The following is a 26,726-nucleotide window of genomic DNA, read 5'->3' on the forward strand; positions in this document are numbered from 1 at the left end:
AGTTTGGAGACTGTACTGTAAATTTCTTTTGTATACTGCTTGGAAACATTCTGGGTTTTATGCTTATTAAAACGGGCTTCCATGGTGGCTCAGACGATAAAGCGTCTGCCTACAATGCCAGAGACCCAGGTTCAATCCCTGGGTCAGGAAAATCCCCTGGAGAAGGAACCCACTCCAGTACTCCTGCCTAAAAAATTCCATGAACAGAGGAGCCTGGTGGGCTACAGTCCATGGGGTCACAAAGAGTCGGACACGACTGAGTGACTTCACACTCACTCACTCAATACTTATTAAATACACTTCTAGGTCTAAAGTTCTGTCAACTATTCAAGAACAACTACTTAAATATTTGATACTGTATAAAAGCTTCTATCCCAACATGCTTTAACTAAATTTTCAAATAAGATGTATCGATTTTGACTATCTCAACAAAATCGCCTGTAGCAGAGTTGAACACTTTGAATTTATTCAGAAATGTCAAATAAAGGGGGCAGCACCTCCCTCCGCCCCCCCCCCACCCCCCATTGCTAGACTTCTAGCAATAAGTCCTCAAATTCGGTCTGCATTGAGTAGGGACCTTATAATCATTCCGATGATAAAAGTGTCAAATTCCGAAAACATCTAGAAAAGAGAGTGAAATGATCTTTTAATAATAGTTTGCCTCCCTGCCAAATTAGGGAGTTGACCAGGTTTCCCAAACTCACTGCGGCTCAGATTCTAACCCGGGTTTCGCATCATTAGTTGCAGGCAGCCAATTGGGCCGTTTGGGTGCCGTGCATCCTGGGAGCTGTAGTCTCAAGTTCGCCCCTCCCGACCACTAGCTCCACCGAGCAGCCGGAGGACGGTTGCCTGGTATCATCAGCAAGCGGGAAGTATGGCGGCGGCGCGTGCCGCCGCGGCTTTACCTACGGGAGAAGGTAAGGCGATCCCCATCCTTGGGTGCCAAGGTTTACTCCAAAGAACTGAATTAAATAGTTGCCAGGTGGCGAGAAGAAGACTAGGTTTTTTGTTTTTTTTTTTTTTTAGAAGACTAGGTTTAATGGATTCAGTTCTGGACCAGTTCTTTTGATGCACAGTTGTGGGCTTCGCAGAGGCGCGCTGCCCTCTGGGAGTTGTAGTCCCTTAGGCGCTGCCTCGCTCTGCGGCGTCGCGGCGCGGTCCAAGCAAGGGACTACAAGCCCCCAGAGACCTTAGCGCTACGCGGCGCCGCGAGTCCCGCGCTCCTGAGGATACCTGGTCTGCGGGTTTCTGGCTGCGGTGACCGTTCTTGGATGTTTACGTTGAGTTCTGGGTGCCCAGGTGAAAACTGTAGGATCTCCCCCTTTCTCTCAGTTCCTAGAACGTTCAAGAAGCCCTCTATCTAACAGTTCCCTAGATTGACGTTGGACCCTTTCTTGGAAGTGTCCCAATGGCCGAGATAAAATCTGGGGATTATTCAGATCCCACAGTTCACCACCCCTTGTTACGCAGACGGGATTCTGGGATCTAGTTTGGGCGCTGCCCAGCGGAGCGCGGGGCGTGGGTGCTTCCGTGGGTGCTGTGTGAGCGGAGCGCCTTTGTTTTGGTTACGGCTCGGAAGCTCTGGGTCACAGGCAGGGCGGGGAGGGTCGAGGCCCTTTTCCACCGCTTAGATCTGGCTCATTATGTGGGAGAGAGGGTCGAAGAGGTGTTTTGATCCCTTTGAATTGTGTGCAGAGGCTCTGCATTTTCCTGGGACGGTATATAGCTTTCATCAAACTCTTAAATACAATGACCACCTGTCCTGCCAAATGCTAGAAGCCTTTAGACAATGGAAAAACGTTGATATCCTTCTGGAGAGCTATCTTGCATAATTATTTCCCACAGTAATCTTAATCTGGGTAGAAATTTGAAATTGGCAGTTTCTCTGGCCCCTCCTCCCTCAGATATCTGCTACTCTTAAACTCCACCTCCCCAGTCCACCGAGGCAGTGAATGTACTGATGATAATAGCAGTTAACATTTATAGAGCACTTTTTATATGAGCCAGATTATGTTCTGAGTGTCTTTTTTTTTTTGAACATTATCTCATTTTCTCTGTAACAACATTATAAGGCAGGTATTATTATCATTCCTATCTTAGTAGAAAAGTGAGCCCCAAAGAGATCGATAACTTGCCCAATAAACCACTGTGTTTAGTGGAGCCAGAATTTGAACGTCTGTTAAGGATACCAAATCATGTTATTGAATGCTGTGTGCCAGGAATGCGGTTGAGTGCTGTTCATAGGGTTTCGGTTTTCATCTCCATATCAATGTAATGAAGTAGGTATATTATTCCCATCTTGTAGATAAGTCAACATAACTATACTTTGATTTTCAAAATAGTTTGGGCACTTTATGGTATACTGGTAGTTAGATTGTAAGCAGGTTGATCTCTATCAAAAGATTAGTTACATCTAAAAAAAATACTGTCATTACTTAGGCATAAAATATGGAATAATAGTTCACATTTAAATGTGAAGAAGCCCAGAGTATTTAATAGCATGCAAACTTGAGTTGTTATTCTTCACTTGCTCAGTCGTGTCCCTCTCTTTGTGACCCCATGGACTGCAGCATGCCAGGCCTCCCTGTCCTTCACCATCTCCCAGAGCTTGCTCAAACTCATGTCCATTGAGTCGATGATAGCATCCAACCATCTCCTCCTCTGTCCTCCCCTGCTCCTGCCTTCAGTCTTTCCCAGCATCAGGGTCTTTTCCAAGAGTCAGTTCTTCCCATCAGGTGGCTAAAGTATTGGAGTTTCAGCTTCAGCATCAGTCCTTCCAGTGAATATTCAGGACTGATTTCCTTTAGTTTGATCTCTTTGGTTTGATCTCTTTGCAGTCCAAGGGACTCTCAAGAGACTTCAACACCACAGTTCAAAAGCATCAATTCTTTGGCGCTCAGCCTTCTTTATGGTCCAACTCTCACATCCATACGTGAATATTGCAAGTCTAGGTATAATTTGATACTTCTAAGGGAAAGGGAATAATTCATTCTGTAGTCACTTAAAAATTGATTGCTTTAGTTTTAAAATCTTGATATTTATTATGCCCTAGTGTTTTCTAATTCTAAATGTTTAAGATTTTATGAGTATGATTTTATCTCTATGCTCAGCATTGTATTTGTGTTTTCTAATAATTCCCCTTCTCTTTTCAAGGGTCAGTGGTCAATTGGTCAGGGCAAGGGCTACAGAAATTAAGCCCAAACTTACCCTGTGAAGCTGATATTCATACTTTGATTCTGGATAAAAATCAGATTATTAAATTGGAAAATCTTGAGAAATGCAAACGATTAGTACAGGTAGGTATTGCTATGTGGGGGAAATAGTTATATAAGACCAGTTTATTATTATACAAAATAAAGCAGTAAGATAACAAATGTAACTCTGTAAGCCTAGAAAGTAGTAGGTATTGGCTTAAATTAAAAAGAATTAATAGCTACAGTAAATTTAAAAATAAAATAAGTTAGTAAAAAATTTAAAAATTAATTTTTACAGGATGACTATTAAATGATAATTTTAAAATTTCTCCGGAAGATTAACATATTTTTGCCACCTTTAAAGTAGACTATACAAAGAGCATTTGTTAAAAAAGAAAACATTTTATGTTGGCTAAATAACATAACGTTTTATGTTACACATGGTGGAGGTAAAGAGTTGATTCATTCGTTCTTTCATCATTTATTCGACCCTTCTTATGTGTCTGACATTTTGTTCTAGATTTTGATGGAGACAGTGTAAGGACTCCATTGTTGTGGAGTTTACATTCTCAAGTAGTTGCTGTGTTGAAGATATTTTCTTTTAGTACTTGGAGGAGGTGTGGGATTGTTCAACTTTATCTGTATTTTCTATTGCTTAGGAGTGACAGCAATAATAAATAGTTACACTGCAGAATATTTAGACAATATATGTGAAAAGTACAAGCTGAGTTTATATATTTGGGAATATTTGACCATATAAACAAATCTTTTTAACCACCCTAATAAGAAAGTAATATTTATATTTTACTCCTAAGAATAATGATATGTTTTCTTTCCTCAGTTGTCAGTGGCTAATAATAGGCTGGTGCGGATGATGGGTGTGGCCAAACTGACCCAACTCAGGGTGTTAAATTTGCCTCATAATAGCATTGGCTATGTGGAAGGCCTAAAGGAACTAGTTCATTTGGAATGGCTGAATTTGGCAGGAAATAATCTCAAGGTGAATTCTTTCTTTCTTTTTTAGCAGTTTTTTTTTTTTTAACTTCATAAAAGTATTTGCTATGAAAAAGGAATTTAAGCAGTAGAGAATTCAGTAAAATACAAAATGAGAGTATCTACTCCCATTCCCCAGAGACAATTTCAGTTACCATAAACTAAAAAAAAAACACAAAAAACTCATTTTGAAAATTCATGCAGAATTAAGCTCTGTGTGCGTGTTTAATGGTACAGTGAGGAATATACTGTTTAAAAGTCAGGAGCTCTCAATTCTGGGCCTGCTTCCACCACTTAGTAACTATCATTTTGGGTAAGTTAATCAGTATTTCTGTGTCTTTTTTTTTTCTTTGTATTTTTTGTTTTCTGTGTCTTATTTTTTGATACTGTAGACAAGGGAACTGTATTAAATGAAGAGAACTGACTTATCAAGCATGTAAGGTTTGCCCTTCTAACCACCTTCCCTGTTTTAAGTCACTCATGACAGCCTATAAAGCAGGTACAATCTTTATGTGTGCTATATAGATGAAGAAGCTGAAGTGCAGAGAAGTTAAGTAACTTGCCTAAGCTCACACAATCAAGAAGTTGCTGAGCCAGGGTTTGAATCCAGACAGTTTAGCCCCAGCGTTAACTTGTAAACTCTATGCTATATCAGGGGTCATGTGTCATCCCTGCTTCTTCAAGCTGTAAGTATCTAGCATGATAGGGCCTGCTCTAGAGGGGTAATGAAGGTAGAAACTTGCTCTGTGACAGTATGCCAAATTCTGCTGTCACTGCCTTGTCTTCCTCTTGCTAAGCCCTGCTCCTCTGCTTCTGACAATAAGAAAGAAGGAAGAGGGTCAGCTACAAGGAAGTAGGGAAGACTTTCATTTTTTGATTTTGTGTGCATGAAATAAATTTCCTTTTCTTGTCATAGGCCATGGAACAAATCAACACCTGCACCTCTCTACAACATCTCGATTTATCAGACAATAACATACCCCAGATAGGTGATCTGTCTAAATTGGTATCACTGAAGGTAAGTGTGTTTTCTATGTCATTTCTGAAATTTTATACTAACGTACCAAGAGAAAGTGACCTAATTGATCTGTATATAGATCTGCAAGAATAAATTGTGTTCATTATGATAAAAATTCTATTAGTATACCAGAAATTAAGTATGAAACTTTTTGTTGTTAATTTCTATTACTGATTTACTTTAACTGAAACTGGTCATTGTAGTTAAAGTTAATGCTTATTTACTGTTCAACAAACATGATGAAATTCCCTTCATGCCTAGTCTATCAACATTAGTAGCTTTAGTTTTATAGCATCAATAGTGCATAACATGTTGGTGGGGTTGAGAGTAATCAGTCCTGTTTGACACTGAAGATGGCTGTTTCCTTTTAGTGGTAGATATTATTAAATTATCAAAATCTAACCTCACTTTAGAAAATTATAGCCTATTGCACTTTTTATGGAGGGGAATGCAGTAAAATAAATATGTAACAGTTGGAATCAACAGCTTCATAAAACGTGAGTAGGCTGTTTCCATATTTTTACTCCTTTGGATATCATTAGCATGAGATGAATTCATTAAGCCTCAGAAATAGTATTATTAGCTCAACTTTTGCCATTTTTTTTAAGCAGAAATCATTTTTAGCAACAATTACTCTAAACAGTTTGATGTAGTCAGATACTGAGAGAATTCAAATGAACTAAAAATGATTGAAAGTTTTTTGTTTTTTTTTTTCCTGCAATGGAGGCATGATTACTTTATCAGAATCCTGGTGTTGAGCGTCTTCCGTTTAGTTTTCATTGTTGCTGTCTTAATTTGAATTTGAGTCAGGTTTATCCAGTACATTCTACCTTCCTCAAGAGAATATAGTTGCAAATCATAGTTTCTGGGTTATCTCTCGCTTGTGGAAAATTTGCTTTCTACCTGATTGTTTCTCTTTTTGTTGTTGTTTTGGCGGCACTCATTATATCTTATTTCCCTAACCAGGGATGGAACAGGTACCCTCTGCAGTGGAAGCCAGAGTCCTAACCACAGGACCACCAGGGAATTCCCTGTAGCTTTTTGTTTCAATGAATGTTTTCTTTCACTTTTCTCACCCTCTATTTTAATGTTTTAAAAGGAAATGAACAAGTATGTTGAAAGTTGCTCAAGTTTAAATAACTTGCAACATGCCTTTTGCTAAACTAAGCATATGTTCTTTGGCAAATCTTTAAACTTTCTTGAACTTAGAATAAGGATGTGAAAAGAGAGCTGGACCAAATGGCCACCTAGGACCCTTTTAGCATTAACAGTCTTTGATTTATGTGTGATGAGAAGTTATAATAAAATCACTTTCCTTTTGTATACATAATTTTGGTTTTATCAAAATAGACTAGTTTGTCTATTTCCGTTTGTAATTCATTGCATTTTTACTTTCAAGACCCTGCTTTTACATGGAAATATCATCACCTCTCTTAGAATGGCACCTGCTTATCTACCCAGATGTCTTGCTATACTTTCTTTGGCGGAAAATGAAATCCGGGACTTAAATGAGGTAAGATTTGAGGGTATCTTATGGGATCCCGGGAGCTGGAAACTCAGGAGAGATGCAGGAAAAGGTGGTGAGCTCGCTTTAGATGAGCATCTTGGAGGAAACTGCTATCAGGATGAAACACTTGGCTCCAGAAGACTATTATTTTTCTTTCCACTTTTATTTAATGTCAGTAGGTTATTAAGGCTTAATTTCATTTGTAATGCTGTGGTCTTCACTCCACTGGGAAGTGATTGTTGGTGGAGGGACATCTACATTAAAGGGGTTAATAAGGCATAGTCTGTACCTTTTTCTGGCTTCTATTATGTTTTCAAAATAGGGTTCTCTTTGCTAGGAAGCAGTGCTTTCTAAAGGACTTTGTGTAGCAAGAACAGATGGCCATATTGTTGGAATTTTTGGAGTCAGTGGATAATATAAGAGTGTTACTTGTCACTTTTCAAAACAAGAGGGAAATTGTTGCATTCTCAAACTGCCAGAGATGTGTAATCAGCGGAAGCCCTGTGCTTGCCACTGAGCAGTCCGTTTCATTCAACAAAGATGTTCTTTGTTGCAGGTCTCTTTTCTGGCATCCTTAACTGAACTGGAACAGTTGTCAATCATGAACAATCCATGTGTGATGGCAACACCTTCCATCCCAGGGTTTGACTATCGGCCATACATCGTCAGCTGGTGCCTAAGCCTCCGAGTCCTAGATGGATATGTGATTTCTCAGAAGGAAAGGTGAGTGTGACCCCTTTAACGTCACATTTATCATGGAAATTAACTGAAAAGCTCATTTCTAGCTTACTACAAATTAAGAAGCTGAATATTGCTTGAAATATGAATTTAGAAATTAGTCATTAGGGCAGTTATATAGTAGACTCTGTGCTGTTCATGTAGGATTTTCTCTCTTTTCTAAAAAAGGATAATAAGTAAGTATCAGTCTTAGAGGTTGGGTCTAGTGAGTTTAATTTCATGCCCCAGATACAATAAATTGAGTTCTAAAGATTCTTTTGTTATTCAGTTGTTTGGGGCTTGGAGCATTTCTCTGTAGAAACCATGTTATGGGTGCTGTGTAGGATTTTAGATCAGTCCCACAAAAACTTGCATCCATCATATTGTAAAGGCACTATTAATAACACCTTGGGACCCAACTACTCTTTTTTTTTTTTTTTCTGTGAACAGTCCGTTTTATTTTATTTTATTTTTTAATTTTTTTTTTTTATTAGTTGGAGGCTAATTACTTCACAACATTTCAGTGGGTTTTGTCATACATTGATATGAATCAGCCATAGATTTACACGTATTCCCCATCCCGATCCCCCCTCCCACCTCCCTCTCCACCTGATTCCTCTGGGTCTTCCCAGTGCACCAGGCCCGAGCACTTGTCTCATGCACCCACTGCTGGTGATCTGTTTCAACGTAGATAATATACATGCTGTTCCTTTTCGAAACACCCACCCTCACATTCTCCCACAAAGTTCAAAAGTCTGTTCTGTATTTCTGTGTCTCTTTTTCTGTTTTGCATATAGGGTTATCGTTATCACCTTTCTAAATTCATATATATGTGTTAGTATGCTGTAATGTTCTTTATCTTTCTGGCTTACTTCACTCTGTATAATGGGCTCCAGCTTCATCCATCTCATTAGGACTGGTTCAAATGAATTCTTTTTAATGGCTGAGTAATATTCATGGTGTATATGTACCACAGCTTCCTTATCCATTCATCTGCTGATGGGCATCTAGGTTGCTTCCATGTCCTGGCTATTATAAACAGTGCTGCGATGAACATTGGGGTGCACGTGTCTCTTTCAGATCTGGTTTCCTCAGTGTGTATGCCCAGAAGTGGATTGCTGGGTCATATGGCAGTTCTATTTCCAGTTTTTTAAGAAATCTCACACGTTCTCCCAATAGTGGGCTCTGTACTTAGTTTGCATTCCCACAACAGTGTAAGAGGGTTCCCTTTTCTCCCACACCTCTCAGCATATTTATTGCCTATAGACTTTTGGATAGCAGCCATCCTGACTGGCGTGTAATGGTACCTCATTGTGGTTTTGATTTGCATTTCTCTGATAATGAGTGATGTTGAGCATCTTTTCATGTGTTTGTTAGCCATCTGTATGTCTTCTTTGGAGAAATGTCTGTTTAGTTCTTTGGCCTATTTTTTGATTGGGTCATTTATTTTTCTGGAATTGAGCTGCAGGAGTTGCTTGTATATTTTTGAGATTAATCCTTTGTCTGTTTATGCAGTTCATTTTATATCAATTATATTTCAATAAAGAACTTTTTAATGTTAAGGTATATCATTTTTTACTATTTCTTGCTCAAATCAATTCTTAATTAACCAACTATATCATTGTGTTTAAGATGCCAACAGAAATCCCTTGCATTCCTATATACTAACAATGAAAAAACAGAAAGAGAAATTAAGGAAACAATACCATTCACCATTGCAACAAAAAGAATAAAATACTTAGGAGTATATCTACCTAAAGAAACAAAAGACCTATACATAGAAAACTATAAAACACTGATGAAAGAAATCAAAGAGGACACAAACAGATGGAGAAACATACCGTGTTCATGGATTGGAAGAATCAATATTGTCAAAATGGCTATTCTACCCAAAGCAATCTATAGATTCAATGCAATCCCTATCAAGCTACCAACGGTATTTTTCACAGAACTAGACCAAAGAATTTCACAATTTGTATGGAAATACAAAAAACCTCGAATAGCCAAAGTAATCTTGAGAAAGAAGAATGGAACTGGAGGAATCAACCTGCCTGACTTCAGACTCTACTACAAAGCCACAGTCATCAAGACAGTATGGTACTTGCACAAAGACAGAAATATAGATCAATGGAACAGAATAGAAAGCCCAGAGATAAATCCACGAACCTATGGACACCTTATCTTTGACAAAGGAGGCAAGGATATACAATGGAAAAAAGACAACCTCTTTAACAAGTGGTGCTGGGAAAACTGGTCAACCACTTGTAAAAGAATGAAACTAGAACACTTTCTAACACCATACACAAAAATAAACTCAAAATGGATTAAAGATCTAAATGTAAGACCAGAAACTATAAAACTCCTAGAGGAGAACATAGGCAAAACACTCTCTGACATAAATCACAGCAAGATCCTCTATGACCCACCTCCCAGAATATTGGAAATAAAAGCAAAAATAAACAAATGGGACCTAATGAAACTTAAAAGCTTTTGCACAACAAAGGAAACTATAAGTAAGGTGAAAAGACAGCCCTCAGATTGGGAGAAAATAATAGCAAATGAAGAAACAGACAAAGGATTAATCTCAAAAATATACAAGCAACTCCTGCAGCTCAATTCCAGAAAAATAAATGACCCAATCAAAAAATGGGCCAAAGAACTAAACAGACCCAACTACTCTTTATGAAAGTGACTGTGGGAAAATGCATGCAGAGTTCCAGTTTGGAACTGGTAGCAGACATACTGATTGGTCCTCACCTTCTAGCTATGAAGCAGCGAAAGTGGGAATCCCCTTTCTTTAGATCATTGATGATTTCTTCAGCTCAGAACTGGGACCCCTGCATGATGGGGTTTCTGGAAGCTGGCACATGACCAGTGGGATCAGAGCTATGGGGGAGGTAAGGATCAAGGTTGTAGACAAGAAGCGGTGGAGTTAGAGAGGATAGTGAGAATTGAGATGACTTTATCCTCATCACTGCCTCCTTCCACCTCCTCTTTTCACTGCATGTGTATGTGCATTCATGGGCTCAACACACGTCGTACTCTTCCTCACCGTATTGTCCTTCTGTTGCAGAGACTGATAGTCACTTGGCGAGGGTTTCCGATGGGAGGAGGAGTGGTAGATACTGACAGGGTTTTCCTTGTCTTTCTCCCTTCTGTTTTCATCTCGTTGTGAACAGGGTGGGGCAGTGAGGAATGGCAGGCAGGAGCTACACCGTGGAGGTGCTGGGGAAGGCTGACGTATGTCAGCTCTAGTTTGCCTGCAAACAAGTGTGGCTTTTCATTTTTCTTTCAGTGACTGCTGCTGTGTTCTCAAACACCTTGTTTTGTTTCAAACTTGGTTAATTCTAGAGCTGGAATATGGATTTACTTGGACTTTCTTTTTGGATTTTCTTTTAAGAGAAAGACGTTACCAGATTTTTCTAGGGGAATAGGACTGGTAACATTTTCATATGTGGGAGGTATCAGGGTGAGATGGGTCGAGAGAGTAGGACTGGTAACATTTTCATATGTGGGAAGTACCACGGTGAGATGGGCCAAGATAAGGGTTTGGCATAAAAAGAGACCTGGGAGGAGAAATGAGACCTGGTCAGGAGAGACAAGAGAAGGCTTCGCATCTTTCCCTACCACCCGTTAGCTGTGTGGCCTGGGCAAGTGCCTTAACTTCTTTGATCTTTAGTTTTCTCATCTGTAAAATCTGGTACCTAACTTTCAAGTATGCCCTGAGGATTAAAGATTGAGGATTAAGGATAAGGATGCTTTAAGGATAAGGATTGAGGATTAAGGATAAGGATGCTTTCCCAGCATCAGGGTCTTTTCAAATGAGTCAGTTCTTCCCATCAGGTGGCCAGAGTATTGGAGCTTCAGCTTCAGCATCAGTCCTTCCAATGAATATTCAGAACTGATTTTCTTTAGGATTGACTGGTTTGTTCTCCTCTGTGCAAGGGACTCTCAAGAGTCTTTTTCCAACACCAGAGTTCAAAAGCATCAATTCTTCAGCGCTCAGCTTTCTTTATAGTCCCAACTCTCACATCCATACATGACTACTGGAAAAACCATAGCTTTGACTAGATGGACCTTTGTTGGCAAAGTAATGTCTCTGCTTTTTAATATGCTATCTAGGTTGGTCATAACTTTTCTTCCAAGGAGCAAGCGTCTTTTAATTTCATGGCTGCAATCACCATCTGCAGCTATTTTGGAGCCCAGAACAATAAAGTCTGCCACTGTTTCCACTGTTTCCCCATCTATTTGTCATGAAGTGATGGGACCAGATGCCGTGATCTTAGTTTTCTGAATGTTGAACTTTAAGCCAATTTTTTCACTCTCCTCTTTCACTTTCATCAAGAGGCTCTTTAGTTCTTCTTCACTTTCTGCCGTAAGGGTGGTGTGATCTGCCTATCTGAGGTTATTGATATTTCTCCCAGCAATCTTGATTCCTGCTTGTGCTTCATCCAGCCCAGCATTTCTCATGATGTACTCTGCATATAAGTTAGATAAGCAGGGTGACAATATACAGCCTTGACTTAGTCCTTTCCCTATTTGGAGCCAGTCTGTTGTTCCATGTCCAGTTCTAACTGTTGCTTCCTGACCTGCATAAAGATTTCTCAGGAGGCATGTCAGGTGGTCTGGTATTCCCGTCTCTTTAAGAATTTTCCAGTTTGTTGTGACAGCATGTAATTTAGAAATAGTTTAAATGTAGTATTTTAGAATATCTGTATAATCACCATTGAAAAGAAGACTAGAATGTAACCAGCACTGCAGAGGTCTTCTTTGTCCCACTCATCATAACTCCCCTCCCCACTATAGTGACTTTTTGATAATTTAGAAAGATTATTTTTTTTCCTTGTTACTATGGAGCTCCTGCCAGAGTAGCTAAAATTAGAAGAGCAATATGTTTAGTTTTGATGGATATGTAGAGCAATTGGCACTCTCATTAACTGTACTAGAAGTATAAATCATGCAGCCACTTTGATAAACTAACAATATTTACTGAATTTAAACGTATAAATACCCTATGACTCAACACTTTGACTCTGCTATATACCCTAGAGAAATAGGAGCTTATGTATGCCAAAAAAAAATGCATAAGCATGTTCATAGCAGCCTTATTCATAATCACTCCAAACATAATCACTCCAGCCTTATTCCCAATCACTCCAATTTGGGAGCTATGTGGGACATTTGGGAAATGTCAGTCTGTAAAGAAATAACTACAGTAGTGTTATCACATCTCAAAAAATTTAACAATAATTCCTTAATAACACCAAATATTAAGTGCTTACATTTAGTCCTCATAAATGCAGTTTTTAAATAGAGTTTTGGAAACTGGTTCCAAATAAGGCCATACATTGTAATTGCTTGACGTATTTAAAATATTTCTTTCTTGCTCTCTTTTTCAGTATCTTAAAAGTTTACTGTTTATTGCATGCTGCATGGGTTGGCTGTGCTGATTTGGTCCTTCTCCCTTGGGGTCTTGCGGTGTGATCACAGTCAGGGCTGGAGTCATTTGAAAGGTCAGCTTGGCTAGAGGTCCGAGACGATGCTTTCAGATCTCCCTATGGGCCCCCTGTCTCTTTGCTTTGCTTTCTTTTCTCTTTTTGGTTATTGAAGAAATCAGGTTATTTGTCCTACAGAGTTTCCTACTGTGCTTACTTTGCCATTTGCTGCGTCCCCACGTGCTTTGACGTACTCTCCCCTTTTGTGTTTTCTGTAAATCGATAGTTGGAGGTGGAGGTTTGATCAGATTTTTGTGGGGGCGAGGACAACTTTTTGGGTCCTGTTGCGAGGCACATGGTATCTGCTTGTCTCTTATGTTGTGAGTATCTATTAACGATCAATCCCTAAATCCATTAATTCATTGAGAGTTGCAAAATGGTGAAATTTTAATTCTATCATTCATTTTTAAATAAGCTGGAATACTTCTGTGACGTAAGTATTTGGTTACTCATTGATATAGTTTGTATAGGAAAGATGGAATTAGTAATATTTAATTCTCCCCCCTTATCAGTTTTTAAAAATAATGAGATGGTAGCTCACTAGCATCCTTCAACTGTGACCAGTTGGCTTTAAAAAAATTACCATTATGAACTAATGGATTTAAACACAATTTATGTATTTGGTACTTCAGTTTGACGGTGAATGGAGGGAATAGTTATTGCTTCTTTGAATGTAATTTAAAAATATTTGGAACCATTTAGTTCAAATCATTGGAAGTGCCCCTAAGCAAGAAAGAACGTTTAAAACATTACAGGAGTAAGGAGAGTGAAGCAGAGGATAATTTTTCTTTTTAACTTGAATGTTATTCATGAAAAACATCTAGTGATGCTGGAAAGGCAAATTAAGAAGTTAGATCATTATTGCTTGAAAATGTATCTTGTCTACCCCAGTGCCAGCCCTTCTTTCTGTCCCCCAATTCCAGTTTAAAAGCTGAATGGCTGTATAGTCAAGGCAAGGGGCGAGCGTATCGGCCTGGCCAGCACATCCAGCTTGTCCAGTACCTGGCTACAGTCTGTCCTCTCACTTCTACACTGGGCCTTCAAACTGCAGAGGATGCCAAGCTAGAGAAGATTCTGAGCAAGCAGAGGTAAGCGTGTTTATCCGTAGTGGCTGATGAGACCTTCCTGCAGAGTTAGTAGGATTGGAGCGAGTGCTGCAGCCGCGTTTCTGGATCCCGGGGGCCCTGGTCACCGCAGCAGTCCTGCGGAGGAGCCAAACCATGCAGTGCCATCTGGCTTCCTCCCCAGCAGCTGCATTGCTTGCTAGTCATTTCCTGAGTGGGGGAGAGCCTAGCAGCCTGGCAGCCTGGGATTTAAAATAACTTCACTTGTTCTTTTAATGTGGGTGTTTCACATGGGCTTTAAAACACTCACGTTGTAGAGACTTCGCTGGTGGTCCGGTGGTTAAGTGTCCGCCTGGCAATGCAGGAGACACAGGTTTGATTCCTGGGCCCGGGAGATGGCACATGCGGTGGAGTGCTCAGCCTGTGCCCACCACTGCTGAGCCCGAGCTCTGCAACAGGAGAGGCCGCGTGCAGCCAGCAGCCTGCGCCCCAGGGCAGAGAGTGGCCCCCGCTCACCACAACCGGAGGAAGCCCGTGCGCAGCCACAAAGCCCCAGTGCAGCCAAAAATAAACGATAACTAAAACTCTTAGAAAAACCTTAAAAGAAAACACTAACGTTATATAGCTAGAAGCATTTTTAGTAGTCATTTCTTTCATCAGAGATCCTGTCTTTGAAGGTTTGTGTGTGTGTGTGTATGCTTATGATGGTGTCTGACTATGTGATTTAAAAATAAACTTAACATTTCTCCCCATGAGACTTTGTAATTTCAAGGTCATTAAAGGTATGTACTTTGAAAACCTTGTAAACTTCTCCCTTCTTGACATTGTTTTACCTGTCGAACAACTGAAGGAAGCAGAGAAGCTTTCCTTTTTGATTTGTGTTAAATCACATGAGGTATTCTGATTTTAGATTTCACCAGAGGCAGTTAATGAGCCAGAGCCACAATGAAGAGTCGTCTCCTGTTGAATCAAGGGCATCCCTTGTGCCAGAGCATTCCAGCCCCATTCCAGATGGCCAGGTAGTCCCAGAAAGCGGTAAGAAGTTAACTGATCTCCGGTCCCTTTTTGTTTGATCTATTTGGTATCATAAAACAGGAAACAGTACATATTTTCAGAATGTTTTATTTGTTAGCTCAAGTGAACATTTGGATCTTTTATTTTATATATAAAGGTATAATACACAAACGGCAGCTTCCCTTTTGGCTCAGTGATAAAGAATCCGCCTGCCAATGCAGGAGACGTGGGTTCAACCCCGGGTCGGGAAGATCCCCTGGAGAAGGAAGTGGCAACCCACTCCAGTAGTCTTGCCTGGAAAATTTCATGGACAGAGAAGCCTGGCAGGCTATACAGTCCATGGGGTCATGTCACAAAAGAGTCAAACACGACTTAGTGGCTAAACAACAACAATATACACAGACATATATAACTATTAAATGTCTTAATTTTTGAAAACATTCAGAGGACTGCTACCTTTTGACTTGACGTAGTACTTTGATTATTTTTATGATTATTGCAAGAATTAAGTTTCTTAAAAATATTTGGTTTGATATTTTAAGGCATTTTGGAAGAAATTACTGAAAGGATTTCACTGCCTTTTACTATATTTCAGGGATTAGATTTTATTAAAGGGATACAACTGAAAAAAAAAAATCCCTCGTTAAATACTTAATGTTTCCAATGATATTCTGTTGATTGTTTTAGAACCCGTCATCCAAGTCAATTCTTGGGTTGGGACAAGCAGTCATGATGACCAGTCACATGCTGTTAATAATTTTCCAACCTCTGTACACACTGCAAGATACTCTCGAAATGACCTGCACCTGGAAGACATCCAGACCGATGAGGACAAGTTAAATTGCAGTCTCCTCTCTTCAGAGTCTACTTTTATGCCAGTTGCGTCAGGACTCTCTCCAGTATCCCCTACAGTGGAGCTGAGGCTGCAAGGCATTAACTTGAGCCTAGAAGATGCTGCTGCTGCAGGTGAATCTGTGAAAGGGCCGGAAAACCAGGGCTTATCAAACAAGGAAGAGGAAAAGGCGTTGGGGGCTGCAAATGAGAATTCTGTTCAGATGACAAAAAGCGCAGTTGGTACAGAGGTAAATGAGAAAGATGGACTGTTGCCGTATCCTGAGCCAGCGGTCACCAGTGCCGGCTTGAAGGATCCCACCCACAGTCTTACGACTTTTTCTGAGTCAGTTGGACACAGTGTCTTCCATATGCAGCCAGGCAGTGAAGAAGCCAGGTCTCAAACAGCTTCAGAGAAACTTCCCTGCAGGGTGTTAACCCAGAAATCTGTTCCTCTGGGACAGGATAAAGTTGCCCTCCAGAAATTGAATGAAGCAGCCACCAAGCTTCAGGCCTGTTGGCGGGGCTTTTATGCCAGGAACTACAACCCACAAGCTAGAGACGTGCGCTATGAAATCCGTCTTCGTAGGATGCAAGAGCACATTGTCTGCCTAACCAGTGAAATAAGGAGGTGGGTGAGAAGTTTGTTTTAAGGCTTTTACTGTGAAGGTGCTGTTCCGTTGGTCTGGGGGCGTCAGACTCTCAGCGTTGATTCAGAACACTGAATCACCGCTGTTGTGGCTGGGACACTTCCCATAGCATGCTGCCGCTCTAGGTTTGTCTCTGACACGGTACTGAAAGCAGCTTGAGAGCAAGCACTGCAATATGTGCCTGCGTATCTAGTGCCGAAACTGGAACATGAATGCAGCGTAGCAGTAAATGTCGGATGAAATCCATGCCTTCTGGACATCTATGTACCTAAACACAAAAGCTACAGAAAATGTAGGAAAACTGAATGAGTATAAAAATGAGAAGATGAGGACGTCTCCATAGAACCCAGTAGATGACATAAGAGTTAAGGAAAGTAGTAGGAACTTAGAAGGGGTTAAAATTTGGGGGCTATGGTGGAAGTTATGTGTTCATTCTGTGGCTTACAAGCTGTCAGGACTGTCCCCCAGGGAAATGAGGATTTCCTAGATTTATTCTGAGTATCAGCACTGCACCTGTCAGTACTGACTGATGTTATAAGTGGGAAAGGAGGAAGAGTCAAAGAGACTGAGAAGGGACAGCCGGGGTGGGAGGAGAACTCGGGGAGAGTGTCCCAGCTCCAGCAGGGCCCTGTTTCAGGAGAGAGGAGAGGTGCTGGAAGAGGACCGAGAACTGTTACGCTAGATTCAGCAACCCGCGGTGACTGTGTGTGGAGGTCCCCCAACACGATCCCCAGGTTTGATTTGCAAAAAGGACTCTTGACTCAAAAAAGCTATTCTTTATGTTCCTGTGTATTATGGTTGATTGGAGTGAAAGGAAATAGATGACAGTCAGCACAGGAAGGAGACACACAGGGCAAAGTTCAAGAGACCAAGCAGAAGCTTCTAGCTGTCTCCTTCCAGTGCCGTTTTACATGTGGGCTCAGTTCTCGAAGCAACAGTGCGTGAAAACACATATGAAGTATCGCCAACCAGGGAACTCGCTCCAGCCTCGGCATCTGGGGTTTTTATTGGCAGCCAGTCACCTGGGTCAGTCCATATTACTGACCTTAACTCCTCAGACCTCAGCCTCCACTCAAGGTCAAGCTGATGCCATTGTAGCCCAGGGTCTCAGGTGAACCAAGCTGGTATTCCCCATAAAGCACATGGCTGGCATAAACCAACGGTCTCAGAGGTACAAAGGTGCTCTAATCAGGCAGGCTATTCCAAAGGTGTAAAGGTTATCTCATCTCATAAGCTGGTCAAGGCCAATCCTGTCTTTAGGATGTTTGCACATTTCTGTCCTGCTCACTTAACCCTTTCCTGCCCAGTGAGCTTGCTAAGAGCAGCTTCAGCGGGTTAGTGGGATGCAGTCAGTTTGGAAAGGACTGAATAATGAAAGAGAGGTGAACAGTGAGCACGACCCGCTTCGGACGAGGGCTGCCGTGAGGAGGAGAAGGGAGCAGGTGGTTGCCAGAGGAGAATCTGGAGTTACGAAGATTATTTTTTAAAGATGGGAGACACAGAGGAGGTTTATGTGTTGGTGCAAATGACTCAATAAGGAAGGAAGAACTGATGGTGCAGGGCAATGAAAGAAGCGCAGGACGGAAGTTTCTTGGGAAGATGAGAGAAGAAGAGGTTCGGTGCACGAGCGGAGGGGGTGGCCTGAGGCAGGGGCAGGTAAGGTGGGAGGTATCGACAGTGGGGGATGCGGAAGTCCTGTCGGATGGGCGCGCCTCTTTTCTCAGTAATAGACAAGACGCGGTCAGCACTTGGAAATGAGGGGGTGAGGATGTGAGGGGTTGAAGGAGAGAGGTGTGAAGTATGGAGTATTTATCTTAAAGTGAACTTACACAGGGAATGGAGAATTGCTGGATAGTATGAGGAAAAACTTAAAAGTGTAAAGCAGTGAGTCAAACTGTGTGATTTTTATCAGCAACTCTCAGCTGTTCTATTCTCACTTTGGACCCGGTTCAGCCGGGAGTGGGTTTTTTCCCCAGGTGAACATGGTAGGGGAGAGAGGGAAGATCAAGGGAGCTGAAGACATTTTGAAGGGAGATGATGATAGTGATAGATCTTGGAATTTGAATGAGGTAAAAGGAAAGACAGGAGAAAGACGTCGTTTGTATGGTGGTCATAGATGAGGACTGGACGTCCAGGTTGTTGCAGATTGTGGCAAGAACAAGTGAACTGAGAGGTTTGTGCTGGTGCTTGAGATCGTGTTTTTAAGTGGTGTAGTCAAAATACTTGAGTCTAGAGTGGGACTGACATGACTTAGCAACTACACCGCCACCCCTACCAGAGTGGGACTGAAGATGATTGTTAAATAGAGCGTCTGTGTGAATGTCAAGGGCTCCAGAAATGACCAGGGGAACAGGGCAGAGAAGAATACTAGTGCTGAGGCTTCAGTGGATGGAGGCCGATAGTGGGGGGAGCTCAGTGCTTGAAAAAGAGTTTGGGGAAATTTAGCAGGATGGCTGGAGTGCTTGGAGGAGGAAGGTTAAGAATCATTTGTAAACAGCAGTGGGAAGCAGTGTTCCGACCCTGATGTATAAGTGAAAAAAATAGCTGCCACTTGAGAGGGCTACAGTGCCCTTGGAAGTGCGTCTGATTTGGTCAAGGAAAAGTTCAAAGAAGAAGCTGAGTGTATATACAGGGGTTTGCTGATTTTAATTCAGGAGTCCCACATGGCGCAGTAAGAAGTCTTGAGGGGCTGGAGAAAGTAGGTCAGAGGTTCAGAACAAAATGGGGTGACTTTGAGAGATACTGGACAGCTAAGGGAACCCTAGGTTTGTGGTAAGTTTTAAGTATGGAGGCGGGGACAGTGGGCCCACAGTGAAACTTTAATGAATGAGGGGAAGTTATGCACAGGAAAGTCTGTTGGTGATAGCAAGGAGTGTGTCAGGGCCTGGAGCAAACAGGGGTGTGAAATTTGATGGGATTAGTCCTGCTGGTCTCTTCAAAGAGGAGGCCAGTTCTCTTCTCTTTGAAGCTGTGATCCTGATCCTTTCTGCTGCTCTTGCTCCTTCTGTGTGTTTGGCTGCGAAATTGAGGCCAGATAAAAAAGAGCCATTTAATATTTTATTTTTCAGTACTGGCTGGCAATACTTTGTAGAATCAGTATAATGTGAATTTCAGTCACATCTCATTTGGCTTCTATGTTGGGTCATAGTTTAAAAGTAAAGTTTCACTTAGATATTCTAAAAGTGGAAAGCACTTATTAGATTATTAATCTGTTTACACTGTATATGTTTATTTGTCATAATAAGAAATATAATTCAAAGCCCCCTTTCTTGTGTCAGTAATGGACTTTGAATTATTGTAGATTAAGAAAAGAAAGAGATGAAGAACGGATTCAAAAGTTTGTTCAAGAAGAGGCTGTCAGATTCCTTTGGAACCAGGTGAGCCCCTTCCTGCTGACTCACCTACTGTGTAAATGAAGAAAAATTCTAGATTTACTGAGATAATCATAGAACAGTTACAGGTAAGGTAGCACCCTTTCTCAAGGTTAAGGATGTGGTTTGTGTTCACTGCCACTAACTCTGAACTAGGACAGTGAATTTTGTTACATTTTATTTAATCTGAACAAAAATATTTTCATAATTTTGACCAGAAAGATAAAGAACTATAACACTGACGGAAAGTGCTAAATTGAAGGATATTGGACAACTATCCAATAGATATAAAAGGCCCAATTTAAGTTTCAAGTAGCTGTCTTGTTTTATCTTTTAAGACTATTTGAATGAAAGATGATTGAAACAGTGTGTGATGGCTACAACATGCATGTCCTAAAAAGTCCACATGACTTCCAGGTAGAGAGTTTGAATCCTGAAATAGCATGCTATGGGGACAGTTCAGACATTGGTTTTACTACTATTGTATTGTTCTCGATGATTATTCCTTGGAAGTATTTTTAGAAAAGGATTTGTTATAATAGGATTTTACCTATACTGTTATTTTTGAAAATACATAGTAAAAGGTCTGGGAAGATACATATCAAACTACTATCAAGGATTACCTTGAAGGATAGTCTAAGGGAAACTAAAAAATTCTCTGTATTGCTTTCTTGTTGCAGACGTTACAGTAAAACTCTGAGGTTCTAAGTATACTTTAAAAATGTAAAGGTCCGGGAATCCCCTGGCAGTCCAGTGGTTAGAACTGCACCCTTCCACTGCAGGGCCGCATGTGTTTGATCCCTAGTCAGGGAACTAGGATCTCACAAGCTGTGTGGTGTGGCCCAAAAAAAAATAAGAAAAAGAGGTAAAGGTCGTATTATCAAGAACTCCAAGAATTTTTAGGTATTTTAGAGTTGTGTATACTTCATTGTTAGGTTTTCTTTCCCTCTCTTTTTAAAATAATTAGTTTTTGGTGGTGCTGGGGCTTCCTTGCTGCAAGAGGGCTTTCTGTAGTTACAGGAAATGGGGGCTGCTCTTCATGGCGGTGCCCAGGCTTCTCATTGACGTGGCTTCTCTTGTCGCAGAGCACAGGCTCTAGGCACCCCAGTTCCAGGAGTTGTGGCACACGGCCTCTGTGGGGTGTAGAATCTTCCCAGACCAAGGATTGAACCTGTGTTGCCTGCATGGGCCGAGGGATTCTCATCCACTGTACCACCAGGGGAAATCCTACGTTGTTTGTTTTTAAAAACTCTTATCTGAAATGGGTATCTAGCATGAGACTTCCATTTTCGAGAATCTGCTCATATTAACAGGTTCTATTGTTATCTTGTTAAATAGGCTTCAGTGTATTGAGAACCTTATTGACCCCTTAGTCAGCTGTATGTGCGTTATTGTGCTTCTGATTATCTTTGTAGTAGGAGCAAGTGAATTGCTTTGGCCCATCCCTGCTTTCCTGCTTTCCAATAATGTGAACCACTTTTGCCAACCAGGTCTAAGCTAGGGGGGCTGTGGAAAGGATCGGGGGAGTCAGGACATTTCTGACTCCAGTTTTGCCATCTGCCGTTTACCAACTTCCTGAGTGTAGGGGGAAAAAAACCTCAAAGGACAGTTGTAAAGTAGGCATGATTTATATTTTGTAGTGAAACTGTATCCTTTGGTTTGCAGGTGAGGTCTCTACAAGCTTGGCAACAGACTGTGGACCAGCGTCTAAGTTCCTGCCATATTGACGTTCCCCCTATATCAAGTACTCTGGTGCCATCAAAGCCTCCTTTATTCACCCAAAGTCAGGAGCCATCTTCTGATCAGAATTCTGATTGGTTCATTGCTCCTGATGAAGCTCCTCAAGAGAAATCCTTACCAGAATTTCCAGACTCTGGTTTTCATTCCTCCTTAACTGAACAAGTTAACTGTTTACAGGATTCTTTGGATTTTGAAAAAAGTTCCACAGAAGGTAGTGAAAGTTCCATAATGGGGAATTCCATTGACACTGTCAAGTACGGCAAAGAGTCAGACGTAGGGGACGTTAGTGAAGAACATGGTGAGTGGAGTAAGGAAGGCTCCAACAACGAGCAGGATAACAGTCTGCTTGAACAGTATCTAACTTCAGTTCAGCAGCTAGATGATGCTGATGAGAGGAGACATCTTGATGAAGGGATGGGAGATAGTAAGCTTCACCTACCTCGTTCCCCTGAAAAGCTGGACGTCTTATCTGATAGCGCTTCTGCAGATGTCGCTCGTGGCGTATCTCCTGCTTTGCAATGTGAAGTCAGCCAGACACCAGAGAACTGTGAATTGAATGCGGAAGTACAGGGGCAGCAATCAGAATGTGATTCTGCATTCCAGGTGTTGCATGTTGGTGTTATTGTGTAGCATGTCTGGTTGCTTGAAAAGCAGAAGTCTGTTTAATTAAAGAATATTTTCAGTTGGCTTTTTTGAGGGGGGGGAGAAGAATATTTCTCCCAATTTTGTTACTATTTCCACCCCCCCCCCCCCCCCCCCCCCCCCCCCCGCAACCTAGGTACTGAGCTAAATCTTCGTTTTTATTTTGTTAACTTTTTATTTAGCTATAATGTATCAAACAATATTTATATTGAAAGCCACATGCACTTTATTAACAACTAAATTGCATCAACAGTGTTCCTATGTTTTGATGTATTCATTTCCTTTCAGAAATAAACTAGAATACCTTAAAGGAGATAGAAATATTACCTTAAAGATACCAATAAGAGAATTTTAATTCTTCTGTATGTGAGAAAGTTAATTATGTAGTGAGGAATGCAATTTGCTACAGTAAATATAAATGACAAATACGAGGATTGTGAACTGTTGAAATTTGCCAGCCTCTTTGGAGAAAGAACATGTGTTTTTAAGCCTTTTTCCTCCCTATGAATCCACGAAAGACTTCTTGTAAGCAAATAGGAAGAAAAGGTAAGATGGTAGGATTTTTCAGTGGGGATAATTGTTTCATGGAAAACTTTAATGTTATGTATCAATTTTAACATATGAAGCAGAGTTTTCTGTCCAGAATTAAAGTGAAGCTTGTTTTAAAGGCAACACAAGAATTTCTGTTAGGTATAGACTCCATTCACTTGGGATAATATCCCAGCAAACATTTATTATCTTTTCATTTAGTGATTTTTTTCACCCCATAGATAAGCATTTCCTGGTGGCTCAGTTGGTAAAGAATTCACCTGCAATGTGGGAGACCTGGGTTCAATCCCTGGGTTGGGATGATCCCCTGGAGGAGGGCATGGCAACCCACTCCAGTATTCTTGCCTGGAGAATCCCCATGGGCAGAGGAATCTGGCAGGCCACAGTCCTTGGGGTCACAGAGTCAGACGCGAGTGAGTGACTAAGCCCGTGCCCAGATAAGCATTTATGTGCCAATATATTGCCAGAAATTAATGTACACTTTCTTTGTTCATGCTTTATATTTGCTTATATATTTCAGCAGAGGCCCATGGTCATTTACTTCACTCTTGACCTCATAGAAAAGAACATTTAAAATAATACCAGTGGTAGAATAGGAATGACATTTTTTATAAGGACTATTTTCCATCTAAATCTGAAAAAGTGCCACATTTGGAAGACAACTTAATGGTGGTAAAGAAAAAATAAACCTCATTTATTTCTTTATTCATTAAAAAGAATACATATCTGTAACGCCAGGAAGAAACGATAATATTGTGTTTGAATGTTAATAAATGCATTTGCAAATCAAGGATAATTTTTGGAAGCTTGAGATTCTAATCTTTGAGAATGTTCTGATATCACTGAACACACATATCTGACCTCCCCCCAGTCTGTGTGTGCAATGATTTAAAACTATGGCAATAATTAAGTGCTCTCTAAATTTAGGTGCTAATTATGTATTCATTATTCAGTTACAGTCACTAGGTCCCCTTCTTTGAAGTTACATAAAATAAAAGCTGATCCTTCCAAGAATAAAGTCAGGGATCACATATTATACTATGTTGAGAGTTAGAAACATTTCTTCACTGTGGGTAAGATGTACTTTTCTCGGTTTTTAAATATGTAGCACTCAGGTTGAGAAGACTTGGATTTCATTCTCAGAAATCCAGAATCTCTTGCAAAGGAAAGATTTTCTGTCTCTTATACACAAGTAGCAGTCTTACATTCAAAAGATTTTCCCTAGTGAAGCATGTGTAACATTGATGTGTGTTAAATAAAAACAGAATTTTTAACTTTGTGAATAATGCTGATTATCTTTTGTGAATGATTTTTAATTTCTTCTTAAATCTCCCCTATTTTTCTATTTTATAGTTAAGAGCCTCATTTGCTGCCCGTAGTTGGACAAGGGAAAACCAACTTGCACTGCACTAGTACCAAAGTGCTGCTTCATGGTGCATTAACTACTTGTTAATTTCTCATAAAAGCTCCTGAAATGCTGTGGTTCAGTATTACCTAGTAGGTTTCTGCCACTGTCTCCGCCCTCTTCTTTTTTGTTGAGAAATGGCAAAACACAACTGAATTCATTTGAGCATTAGCATTTACAAGCAAGATTCCCTTTTTTTACCATTGCCTTGTTTTTCTAGCCCATAAATGGTATTCAGCATACTTTTCATTTGAAATTGGCAGAATATGATAATGACTAATATCCTACTCTTCATTCTGTTTAACTTTACTAGTGTTTTGAAGTGCAAGAATATTAAGTAGCCCCCAACCTTAACTGTACAGATTATCTTGAATGTAAATAGCATGAAAATAATGTATATTTGAATGCAGGAAAACTGTGGCATAGATAATATATTTTAATAGGTTTACAGTGTAATTTAAAATAATTTATTTAACCAAACTTATTTGGTTTTAACTCTGTGGGCTTTTCATTGGTCTGGCTGAAGAGGGAACGGGCCTCGTATGGTTTGGGGAGTTGAGCTTTACCACAGCATTTGTGTTTTTCTAATAGGTGTTTAGTTCAGCTGCGCTATTTTAATTCAACTCTCTTGATTTATGGCCAATTCAGTATATCAATTAAATATTTCTTCAGAAGCACAGAATCATACCATGTGAGAATTTAAAGGACCTTAGAGATTGTCTGTTCTAATCTCTTTGTTTTAAAGATAAAACTAAAGCACAGAGAACTTAAATGACTTCTCTGAGGTTATAGCTAGTTTATAGGAAAGGAAACTGTGGGAACTTAAAAGTTACTGTGTTCCAGAACTTTATTATACACGTTCTATTATTCCTTATTTTTAGTAAGTCAGTAGAAAGTCTACATATTTTTCATTTTCTTTGAAAGCGAAAAACTACTTCTAAGAGAGCTAGAGCTCTACCACTCAAGGCAGAGTTGCTTGTAGAAAACAACTGATTTGTTCAGAACCCTGAGTGAATTTTCTCCAAGAAATGTGATTTGATTAAAGTGGTTTTTAAAGAGTAATGCAGTAGAAACTAACATTTGGAAAGAATAATTACATCTTGGAGTCTATTTCATTGAAGACAAGAAGTATAACAGATTGCTGAGATATATAAAATTTTCTAGTGAAAAGCTAGTTTGATTATATTTCATCTTCAGTTTCTCAGAACAACAGATGTTAAAGTTTAACTCTCCTGATATGCAAAAAGCTTCAGTCATGACAGTTGATACATAAATAATATAGTTTGGTTTTATAAATTCAATTATAAAAGGCTTTATAATATGCATGTTTTTAGGAAAATATTTAGCCACACAGTTGTTAGTATATATGGAGAACACTTTATTCTTGAATATGTGGGTGCCATTCTTGAGCGTGTATTTATCTTTTGTTTTGGATTATTTTAAATGTATAAACACCATAACAGTGTATTTTCTTGTTAATCTACTTAAGATAGGTCTAGCTCCACTTTTAATAAGTATTTTCAGAAACAACATGGACTTAAGATATAACTGTCTCCCTTTAGTTAGTTAGTTTTTTTGGCACCAATTCTTCGACTTGGATTTATAACAATAATATAGAATATAAAAAAATTTTTTTTCTGGAGAATTAAGACATAGTAAAAAGGGAAAATATAAAAAAAGAGTCTGGTCAGTTTCCCACTTGCAAGTGAAAAGTGAAAGACTTGATTATTTATTTTGCCACATAGTTATTGTAATATTATAACTTTTAAATATATGACCTCCTGATTTATGAAATAAAACAAAAATGGTCTGTAAGGGACATTCTAAGCATTTTTAGTGATACTGTTTTCATTGATCACACCTATTGTGCCATATTAAATTTAAAAGTCAAGTAAACAGAGTAATCCTCACAGCCCTGGAAAGAAACAGATAATTAGTTGTCTTTTAAAAATGAGGTGCTTTTTATTTGTGAATGAGTAGAAATCACACTATAATTTAATTTCTTAATTGATTTTAGTGGATCGCAGGAGTCACTCTGGAGAGGCTTTGTTCATTTTCTGATTAAGTTTGAGTGTTTTGTAATCATTTTACTGTTAACAATATGAGTTTAAAAATAACTTGACTTTTCACTATTTTTAGGTTTCTCTTTAATTTTATTGTAGAAATAGTAGATGATTTAAAGTGGTTGTGGATTGTTTAATGAAGGTTTAATTTATATTGTACTTAATTTGTATTTGAGTTTCTAATTCTAAATAAAAATTTGCATATGTGTTTGAGTGATTCATTTGTTTATTATAATGATTAGTTGTGTGGTTGTAAGAAGAGGAAGAGACTCGAGATTTTTTTCTTTTGGGCATGTCCAGCAGAAAGGCCATTTGAAGACACAGTAAAAAGGCGGCCATCTGCGAGCCAGGAGGAGAGGTCTCATCAAACACCAATCCTGCTGGCACCCTGATCTTGGACTTCTAGCCTCCAGAAATATGAGGAAACAAATTTAAGTCACTCAACCAGTGGAATTTGTTTAAGTCACTCAGTC

General features: G+C 39.8%; 1 protein-coding gene across 2 annotated transcripts; it reads left to right on the forward strand.

Annotated features, from left to right (window-relative positions):
* Positions 1-796: 796 nt before the first annotated feature.
* On the forward strand, positions 797-26,459 carry CEP97 (centrosomal protein 97). Of its 2 annotated transcripts, XR_006265824.1 has the most exons (12): positions 797-917; positions 3,154-3,296; positions 4,036-4,194; positions 5,104-5,205; positions 6,605-6,718; positions 7,269-7,435; positions 13,848-14,012; positions 14,899-15,023; positions 15,690-16,464; positions 19,785-19,860; positions 21,520-22,782; positions 24,139-26,459. XR_006265824.1 is itself a non-coding variant. In XM_043448919.1 (11 exons), exons 1-11 carry the CDS (start codon positions 875-877, stop codon positions 22,222-22,224), a joined length of 2,574 nt encoding a protein of 857 aa, XP_043304854.1. In that variant the 5' UTR covers positions 797-874; the 3' UTR covers positions 22,225-26,459. The 2 variants fall into 2 exon arrangements, 1 of the variants encoding a protein (XP_043304854.1); XM_043448919.1 differs by having other exon boundaries at positions 21,520-26,459.
* The last annotated feature ends 267 nt before the right edge of the window (positions 26,460-26,726 follow it).

Source organism: Cervus canadensis, chromosome 27 (assembly GCF_019320065.1).
Source record: "Cervus canadensis isolate Bull #8, Minnesota chromosome 27, ASM1932006v1, whole genome shotgun sequence".
In the NCBI taxonomy this organism is placed as follows: Eukaryota; Metazoa; Chordata; class Mammalia; order Artiodactyla; family Cervidae; genus Cervus; species Cervus canadensis.

Excerpts from the sequence above, each read along its gene's own strand:
- CEP97 (XM_043448919.1), top strand. The coding sequence starts at position 875 with ATGGCGGCGGCGCGTGCCGCCGCGGCTTTACCTACGGGAGAAG. Across the intron at positions 918-3,153 it reads GGCTTTACCTACGGGAGAAG|GGTCAGTGGTCAATTGGTCA; the intron begins GTAAGGCGATCC and ends TCTCTTTTCAAG. Across the intron at positions 16,465-19,784 it reads CTAACCAGTGAAATAAGGAG|ATTAAGAAAAGAAAGAGATG; the intron begins GTGGGTGAGAAG and ends GAATTATTGTAG.